Source organism: Solanum stenotomum, chromosome 10 (assembly GCF_019186545.1).
Source record: "Solanum stenotomum isolate F172 chromosome 10, ASM1918654v1, whole genome shotgun sequence".
Lineage (NCBI taxonomy): Eukaryota > Viridiplantae > Streptophyta > Magnoliopsida > Solanales > Solanaceae > Solanum > Solanum stenotomum.
Window position 1 is genome coordinate 16726611 of NC_064291.1, and position 9753 is coordinate 16736363.

The 9753-nt window shown below is 46.3% G+C and overlaps 1 protein-coding gene across 1 annotated transcript in view; it reads left to right on the forward strand.

The window, feature by feature from the left end:
* The first annotated feature begins 6790 nt into the window (after nucleotides 1–6790).
* Nucleotides 6791–9753, forward strand: part of LOC125842775 (uncharacterized) — a 37227-nt gene continuing 34264 nt past the window's right edge. Inside the window, exons 1-2 of the mRNA XM_049522092.1 lie at nucleotides 6791–6862; nucleotides 6961–9739. Of these exons, the coding sequence (XP_049378049.1) occupies nucleotides 6791–6862; nucleotides 6961–9739 (2851 nt within the window). The remainder of the gene's footprint in view (nucleotides 6863–6960; nucleotides 9740–9753) is intronic.

The window sequence follows — 9753 nt, forward strand, 5'->3', positions numbered from 1 at the left end:
ACCTCGTCAGGAGGTAGGGGCCCACACAGGGGAAGCGGGTCTTTCCTGCGTCAGAGGCCAGTACATGCTTCATTACCAGCTATCGAGGGTGGGCCAGCAGCTCGGGGTCCTCCAGGTTCGGGTCGAGGTGGTTATAGCATTACTTCGGGTTCTTCACAGTCAGGATCCACACCGAGGTCTTGTTATGGTTGCGGTGATCCAGGCGACTTGATTCGTCAGTGTCCACATCAGACTCAGTCTGGACCACACCGTACTATCTTCGCGGTCCTAGAGAGAGATTCAGCACCTCCGGCTAGAGGTCGGGGTCGGGGACCGGCATCGGTAGAGTAGGACGAGCTGCGGGTAGAGGTGCTAGTGGCGCCTCAGGTTCACAGAGTGGGGGCAGAGGTGCCCAATGTTATGCTTTTCCTAGGAGGCCCGAGGCTGAGGCTTCTGAAGCAGTTATCACAGGTATCATCTCAGTTTGTCATCGGCCTGCTTCCGTGTTATTTGATCCTGGTTCTACATTCTCATACGTGTCTACATATTTTGCTTCCGGCCTTGAGTTGACTTGTGATCGTATGTCTGTGCCTGTTAGAGTCTCTATAACCGTAGGTGAACCCTTAGTGGTGAATCAAGTGTATCGATCTTGTTTTGTTGTCTTATCGGGGTATGAGACTTGGGTGGATATGATTCTTCTTGATATGTTAGACTTTGATGTCATATTGGGTATGGACTGGCTTTCCCCATATCATTCGCTTCTTGATTGTTATGCTAAGAGTGTCACCTTAGCTATTCTGGGTATTCCTAGAGTGGAGTGGAGAGGGACTAGTGGTTCGTATCGCAACAGGGTCATATCTCATATTTGGGCTCAGAGGATGATTGACCGGGGTTGTGTATCTTATTTGGCCTTTATTCGGGATGTTGAAACTGAGTAACCGGCCATGGAGTCGATTCCGGTGGTTTAGGAGTTCCCTGATGTGTTTCCCGAGGATCTACCTGGTGTTCCTCCTGTCCGTGATATTGACTTCTCTATTGACTTGGAGCCAGGAACAGAGCCCATATCTATTCCACCTTATCGAATGGCTCCAGCTGAGTTCAAGGAGTTGAAGGATCAGATTCAGGACTTATTGAGTAAAGGATTCATACGCCCTAGTGTGTCGCCTTGGGGTGCACCGGTCTTATTTGTGAAGAAGAAAGATGGGTCGATGAGGATGTGTATTGACTATAGACAGTTGAACAAGGTAACGGTGAAGAACAAATATCCCCTTCCCTGTATTGATGACTTGTTTGATCAGCTTCAGGGAGCAGCCTTGTTTTCTAAGATCGACTTGAGATCTGGGTATCATCAGTTGAGGATTAAGCCTTCAGATGTGGCGAAGACAGCTTTTAGCACACGATATGGTCATTATGAGTTTTTGGTGATGTCATTTGGGCTGACCAATGCCCCTGCGACGTTCATGGAGTTGATGAATGGAGTGTTTCGCCCATACTTGGATTCCTTCGTGATTGTGTTTATTGATGACATCTTGGTATATTCCAAGACCGAGGCGGATCATGTTTGTCATTTGAGGGTCGTGCTACAGAAGTTAAGAGATGAGAAGTTGTATGCTAAATTGTCTAAGTGTGAGTTTTGGCTTGAGTCAGTGGCTTTCCTAGGGCACGTGGTGTGTAAGGATGGAGTTAGGGTTGATCCGGCCAAGATTGAGGCGGTTCAGGGTTGGACTAGACCTACATCACCTACCGAGATTCGGAGTTTTGTTGGCTTGGCGGGTTACTATCGGTGTTTTGTTCAAGGATTCTCTACTATAGCTGCACCGTTGACCAGATTGACTCAGCAGACGGTTCCTTTTCATTGGTCACCCGAGTGTGAGGCGAGCTTCCAAAGGCTCAAATCCCTATTGACTTCAGCACCTGTCTTGACTTTGCCAGAGGAGGGTGTTGGATTTACTGTTTATTGTGACGCTTCGGGTGTTGGACTTGGAGGTGTTTTGATGCAGAAGGGTAAGGTTGTAGCCTATGCCTCTAGACAGCTGAAGGCACACGAGAGGAATTACCCCACTCATGATTTGGAGTTGGCGGCTGTGGTATTTGTGCTTAAGCTGTGGAGACATTACCTATATGGTGTTCATTGCGAGGTATTTACTGATCATAGGAGCCTACAGTACATATTCACTCAGCGGGATCTGAACTTGAGACAGCGTAGGTGGCTTGAGTTGCTCAAGGACTACGACATGACCATTTTGTATCACCCCGGGAAGGCCAATGTGGTGGCCGATGCCTTGAGTAGGAAGACTCCTAGTATGGGGAGTCTTGCCGCGATTAGTGTTGAGAGGCGGCCTTTGGTTCGGGATGTTCAGAGGTTATTTGACAGCATGGTGAGATTTCGGGTTTCTGAGGAGAGTGGAGGTGTGTTTGCCTTCATTGAGGCCCGTTCATCTTTGATGGAGCAGATTAGAGAGCATCAGTATGAGGATGCGAAGTTATGTCTCATCCGGGACAAGGTGATGAGTGGTGAAGCCAAGAAGGCTAAGATTGACTCCGAGGGTGTATTGAGGATTGAGGGCCGGATATGTGTGCCCAAGGTTGGTGATTTGATCAGATTGATTCTTGAGGAGGCTCATTATTCTAGGTATTCTATTCATCCCGGAGCGGCGAAGATGTATCATGATCTTAGTCAGCACTATTGGTGGTGTGGGATGAAGAGGGATATTGCAGAGTTTGTGGCTAGGTGCTTGACATGTCAGCAGGTCAAGTGTGAGCACCAGAAGCCTGGTGGTGTGACTCAGAGGATGCCCATTCCTACTTGGAAGTGGGAGAGGATTGCTATGGACTTCGTAGTTGGATTGCCTACCACCGTGGGTGGTTATGATTCTATATGGGTGGTCGTCGACAGACTGACCAAGTCTGCTCATTTCATCCCGGTCCGAGTGAGGTATACAGCGGAGAAGTTGGCTCAGATTTATATTAGTCAGATTGTGCGGTTACACGGAGTGCCGGTGTCCATTGTGTCTGACAGGGGTTCAGTATTCACTTCTCATTTCTGGAGAGCATTACAGCATGATTTGGGCACTAGACTCGACATGAGCACAGCTTTTCACCCTCAGACTGACGGTCAGTCTGAGAGGACTATTCAAGTGTTGGAGGACATGCTTCGGGCTTGCGTGATCGACTTTGGTACTAGATGGGATCAACACTTGCCATTGGCAGAGTTCGCCTACAACAACAGTTATCATTCTAGCATTGGGATGGCACCTTTTGAGGCACTGTATGGTAGGCGGTGTAGATCACCTATTGGATGGTTTGATTCAGCGGAGGTGGACTCCCTTGGTACTGATATTCTTAGAGAGGATATGGAGCGTGTTCGTGTGATTCAGAGTAGGCTCTTGACTGCCCAGAGTAGGCAGAAGAGCTATGCTGACAGGAGGGTTCGACCCTTAGAGTTCATGGTGGGTGATCGAGTTTGGCTTCGGGTATCGCCCATGAAGGGTGTGATGAGATTTGGGAAGAAGGGCAAGCTCAGCCCTAGGTTCATTGGCCCATATGAGATTTTGGAGAGGATGGGAGAGGTGGCTTACAAGTTAGCCTTGCCACCTAGTTTGACAGCCGTGCATCCAGTTTTCCATGTTTCTATGCTCCGGAAGTATGTTCCGGATGAGTCTCACGTGATTTCGGTTGAGTCGGTGGAGTTGAGTCCAGATTTGACATTTGAGGAGGAGCCTATAGCTATTTTGGACAGGCAGGTTCGCAAGCTCCGGACCAAGGACATCGTTTCAGTGAAGGTTCAGTGGAGGCATCGATCAGATAGGGAGGCGACTTGGGAGTCCGAGGATGATATGCGGGTTCGATATCCCCAGCTTTTCGAGGCTTCAGGTACTTTCTTTTACTTTATGTTCGAGGACGAACATGGTTTTTAGTGGTGAATGATGTAATGACCCGAAAGGTCATTTTGGTAATTTTTCATGAAAATGACTATTTTGCCCTTTCGGTAGTTGCCCCGAGTCCCATGTTTTGTGGTTGTAAAGTTGGTTTGAGGAAAAGTTGGTAAAAAGTTGAGTTTTTGAGAAGTTGAGTTTTTATGAGTTAAAGTTGGTTAAAAAGTGCTTTTTCGAGTCATTTGGAGTTTCGGGACTCGGATCAGATTTCCGTCGATTCCGACAGTTTTAGAATGTCGAAACGGGTCTGTGTGAAGTTACGGAGTCGAATTTGGAGTTGAAACGAAGAATTGAGGTCCTAAGTTGCTAAAGTTGTGAAATTTTGATAAAGAGTTGACTTTGGTCAACATATGAGGTTCCGAGGCTCAGATTGAAATTCCGAGAGTACCGTTGGTTTCGGGAGGCAATTCTAAGTCTAGAATGAGTCTTGGTTGAATTTTTAGACGCTCCGTTTGAGTTTCGAATTTTTTTGGCGTTAAACTAGTTTCTTGGCATCTTATTGAATTTCGGGTCAAGGAGTCCTCGAATTCAAATTCCGACGGTTCCATTGAGTCCGGAACGTCGAATTTAGTGGGGGTACATATTTAGTTTGTGTGCACGAGATTCCGAACGAATCCCGAGGGTCCAACGGGGACTTAAACTTTGGTGTTATTGTTGTGTTTCAGCTGCAATAGCAGTCCTTTTTAAGTCAAAAAACAGTAGCCATTTTCCCCCAACTTGAAAAATACCCATTTCTCCATTTTTAGACTTTGAGAGCTCGAAAATAGGTGATTTCAAGTGGGTTTTCGCAAGGAATTCATTGGGTAAGTTATTTCCAACTTATATCTTTGATTTCCATCGATTATTTATGGATTTTAACATCAAAATTTGAGATCTCAACTGAAAAATTTGGGGGTTTTTGCCTAATCCGAATTTAATAGAAAATTTGAGTTTGTGAACTCATTTCAACTCCTTTTTCGAAACGGTTTTCACTATTGGATTCTAAATTTCTTGGGGAACATTTTTCACTAAAAATTTCCAGATTTCGAGAATATTTTTCGGAACGAGATTTTTTTGACCATTTTACCCTTTTCTCCAAATTTCACGATATTGGTGTTGTTAGATTCGTATTGATTGTGAGATTCCATTTATGAATAGATTGTGGTGATTTGGAGCGTGCTCGGAAGGGTAAAACTCAAATTTGAGTTACTAGTTGAAGTGTTTTGAGGCAAGTGACTTCTAAACTTTGTTAAACTCTTAGACTACACATGACTACTTTCCTAATTTTGTTGGGGAGTAATGGGGATCAAGGATGAGTTTTATTTGTTGATTGAAATTGTTGTAATTGAAATATGGGGAATAAAACGAGCTAAATGTGTTATATGTGACTTGAATTTGTTGAATAAGTCATGTGATAACTGATATTGAGGGGATAGAAGAGCATGAGTAGGCTATGATTGATACATACATTGATGTTGAGACAGATGATGTGTAATACTATGATGTGGTCGTGATATGATTGTGATTGAGACAGACGATGTGTAATACTATGATGTGGTCGTGATATGGTTGTGATTGAGACAAATGTTGTGTAATACTATGATGTGATCGCGATATCGTTGTGATTAAGACAGATGATGTGTAATACTATGATGTGATCGTGAAATGATTGTGATTAATGACATGTGCATATTCATTATTCATCCCATGTGTGAAGTATCTGTTGCATGAGTTCTGAGACACTGATATGAGGATGGATGGATATGAGACACAGTTGAGACTAGATCCGACTAGAGATATATGAGTTGGACTAGCTCCGGCTAGCGATTTGGATGACGATGGGAGCTGGTTCCTGCGATGTTACATGGTCCATGTGTGGCCCCCATGGGTTCTGATTTAAGTATTCAGCGCGGTCTGATTACGTCAACAGATGTGTATCTTAGGACAGACATGCATCACGACTACATGACATCATTATTGCATTTGCATCGCATTTGACTTCATCTTTGTCTGTGGTGTGTGGATTTTTCCTATTTGCCCCTCTTCATGTGACATATGATCTATTTGCTCTTACATGAGGATATGAGGTTGATGTTGAGACACTGTTGGATATATCTGTTGATTATGAATTGTGTAGTATAGGTTGTTGGTTCGCTGTTAGAATGAAGTTTCGGTGGTTCGGTTGGGATTGAAAGGTTGTTGGTTCGCTGTTAGAATGAAGTTTCGGTGGTTCGGTTGGGATTGAAAGGAGTTGTTTGTAGCTGCTAGTTTAGCTTAGTTTAGTGTTACTTGCGAGTACCTGTTGCATTTGGTACTCACCCTTGCTTCTACACAGTTGTGTAGGTTGACAGCTCTATCAGATCCGGCTTATTACTCATCTTCAGATTAGAGCTTCCAGACTTACTTGAGAGGTAGCGGTTCATTCCAGACGTGCCCTCAAGTTATCTATATTTACTGTTCTGTTCTATTCTAGAACTTTACATGAGACTTGTATATTTTATTCAGATTCTGTATTAGAGGCTTGTACATGTGACAACCAATTCTGAGGTTATGTTGAGTTTATTTAAAGACTTCCGCTTATCTTTATATCTTATTCTTGTTTTATAAATTATGTATCGTAGGGTTTTTGGGTGTTAGGCTGACGTGTCCGGTGGGGTTTGGGCACGTGCCATCACATCTGGTTTTGGGGTGTGACAAAATGGTATCAAAGCCCAAGTTCGAAGGTCTCACATGTACAAACCAAGTCTTAGTAGAGTCTTGAGGATCGGTACGGAGACGTTTGTACTTATCTTCGAGAGGCTATAAAGACTGGTAGGAAAGACTTCTTTTTTTAATTCTGTTCTTATCGTGCGAGGTTGTTATCGTTAGTGCTGAGTATCGCGTGTTGTTTTTGGCAGATGCCGAGGGCTAGAGCTACCAGGTTAGGGGGGAGGCAGCCCCCGAGGTCAGAGTTGAGGCCCCAGCTAGGGGTAGAGGTCGGGCTAGAGGCCAAGGACGTGGTCGAGGCCGTGCCATAGGAGCGGCACCTGCCTGAGGCCGAGGTAGAGAGCCTTCACCTGAGCCACAGATTGGAGTAGCTGCAGAGCAGGCTCCTGCGGGCCATGCACCCCCAGTTCATGATGACAGACTCGATAGGATATTTTGGTTATTGGAGCGTCTTGCTCAGGGTGCAGCAGGTATACCAGCGGGGTTACAAGCTTGGGTAGGGGCATATGCCCCTGGTTATCCACATCAGATTCCAGTGGTTCCAGAGCCGGTGGTTCAGCCACCACAGGTTCCAGCACCGGTTGTAGGTGTACCGGTGTCCCTTGAGGTGGCCTTGGCAGATGATGACCAGGTCTGCTATGAGCGGTTACAGAAAATGAAACCACCTCAGTTTCATGGTGCTAAGACTGATGATGCTCACGAGTTTTTGACCTTGAGTCGAGAGATGTTGGCAGCGGTACGCATGTTAGATGAGAGGGGCGTCCGATTTGTGTGCCTTCAGTTACGCGGTGTCGCTAGGGAGTGGCTGAGGACCTTCATGAGTTCGAGACCAGCGGGATCTCCTCCCATGGAGTGGAGTGAGTTTGCTAGTGCCTTCGAGGGTCGTTTCATCCCTTGGAGTGTACAAGAGGAGAGCCGTATGAGGTTTGAGAGTTTGGTGCAGGGTAGCATGTCAGTCGCAGATTACGAGGCTCGATTCTGTCAGTTGTCGAGACATGCCTCTGCTTTGATTTCAGGTGAGCCTGAGCGGATTCGCAGATTTGTCAGGGGTTTGACTCCCGCTATCCGTAGTTATGTGTTTAGATCATCTCGAGAGGGTGCTTCCTTCCAGACTATAGTGAGTGCAGCCAGAGAGGCTGAGTTGCTTGAGCGGGTTGATTTTGGTGGGCCCAAGAAGGTCCGTACAGGTGGTCAGTATTCGGGTATCTCGTCAGGAGGTAGGGGCCCACACAGGGGAGGCGGGTCTTTCCTGCGTCAGAGGTCAGTAGATGCTTCATTACCAGCTATCGAGGGTGGGCCAGCAGCTCAGGGTCCTCCAGGTTCGGGTCGAGGTGGTTATAACATTACTTCGGGTTCTTCACAGTCAGGATCCACATCGAGGTCTTGTTATGGTTGCGGGGATCCAGGCCACTTGATTCGTCAGTGTCCACATCAGACTCAGTCTGGACCACACCGTACTGTCTCCGCGGTCCCAGAGAGAGATTCAGCACCTCCGGCTAGAGGTCGGGGTCGGGGACCGGCATCTGGTAGAGGCGGACGAGCTATGAGTAGAGGTGCAAGTGGCACCTCAGGTTCACAGAGTGGGGGCAGAGGTGCCCAATGTTATGCTTTTCCTGGGAGGCCCGAGGCTAAGGCTTCTGATGCAGTTATCACAGGTATCATCTCAGTTCGTCATCGACCTGCTTCCGTGTTATTTGATCTTGGTTCTACATTCTCATATGTGTCTACATATTTTGCTTCCGGCCTTGAGTTGACTTGTTATCGTATGTATGTGCCTATTAGAGTCTCTACACCCGTAGGTGAACCCTTAGTGGTGAATCGAGTGTATCGATCTTGTCTTGTTGTCTTATCGGGGTATGAGACTTGGGTGGATATGATTCTTCTTGATACGTTAGACTTTGATGTCATATTGGGTACGGACTGGCTTTCCCCATATCATGCGCTTCTTGATTGTTATGCTAAGACTGTCACCTTAGCTTTTCCGGGTATTCCTAGAGTGGAGTGGAGAGGGACTAGTGGTTCGTATCCCAACAACCGGGGTTGTTTATCTTATTTGGCCTTTATTCGGGATGTTGGAGTTGAGTCACCGGTCATGGAGTCTATTTCGGTGGTTCAGGAAATCCCTGATATGTTTCCCGAGGATCGACCTGGTGTTCCTCCTGTCCGTGATATTGACTTGGAGGCAGGCACCAAGCCCATATCTATTCCACCTTATCGTATGGCTCCAACTGAGTTGAAGGAGTTGAAGGATCAGATTCAGGACTTATTGAGTAAAAGATTCATACGCCCTAGTGTGTCGCCTTGGGGTGCACCGGTCTTATTTCTGAAGAAGAATGATGGGTCGATGAAGATGTGTATTGACTATAGACAGTTGAACAAGGTAACGGTGAAGAACAAATATCCCCTTCCTCGTATTGATGACTTGTTTGATCAGCTTTACGGAGCAGCCTTGTTCTCTAAGATCGACTTGAGATCTGGGTATCATCAGTTGAGGATTAAGCCTTCAGATGTGGTGAAGACAACTTTTCGCACACGATATGGTCATTATGAGTTTTTGGTGATGTCATTTGGGCTCACCAATGCCCCTGCGACGTTCATGGAGTTGATGAATGGAGTGTTTCGCCCATACTTGGATTCCTTCGTGATTGTGTTTATTGATGACATCTTTGTATATTCCAAGACCGAGGCGGATCATGTTTGTCATTTGAGGGCCGTGCTACAGAAGTTGAGAGATGAGAAGTTGTATGCTAAATTGTCTAACTGTGAGTTTTGGCTTGAGTCAGTGGCTTTCCTAGGGCACGTGGTGTCTAAGGATGGAGTTAGGGTTGATCCGGCCAAGATTGAGGCGGTTCAGGGTTGGACTAGACCTACATCACCTACCGAGATTCGGAGTTTTGTTGGCTTGGCGGGTTACTATCGGCGTTTTGTTCAAGGATTCTCTACTATAGCTGCGCCGTTGACCAGATTGACTCAGCAGACGGTTCCTTTTCATTGGTCACCCGAGTGTGAGGCGAGCTTCCAAAGGCTCAAATCCCTATTGACTTCAGCACCTGTCTTGACTTTGCCAGAGGAGGGTGTTGGATTTACTGTTTATTGTGACGCTTCGGGTGTTGGACTTGGAGGTGTTTTGATGCAGAAGGGTAAGGTTGTAGCC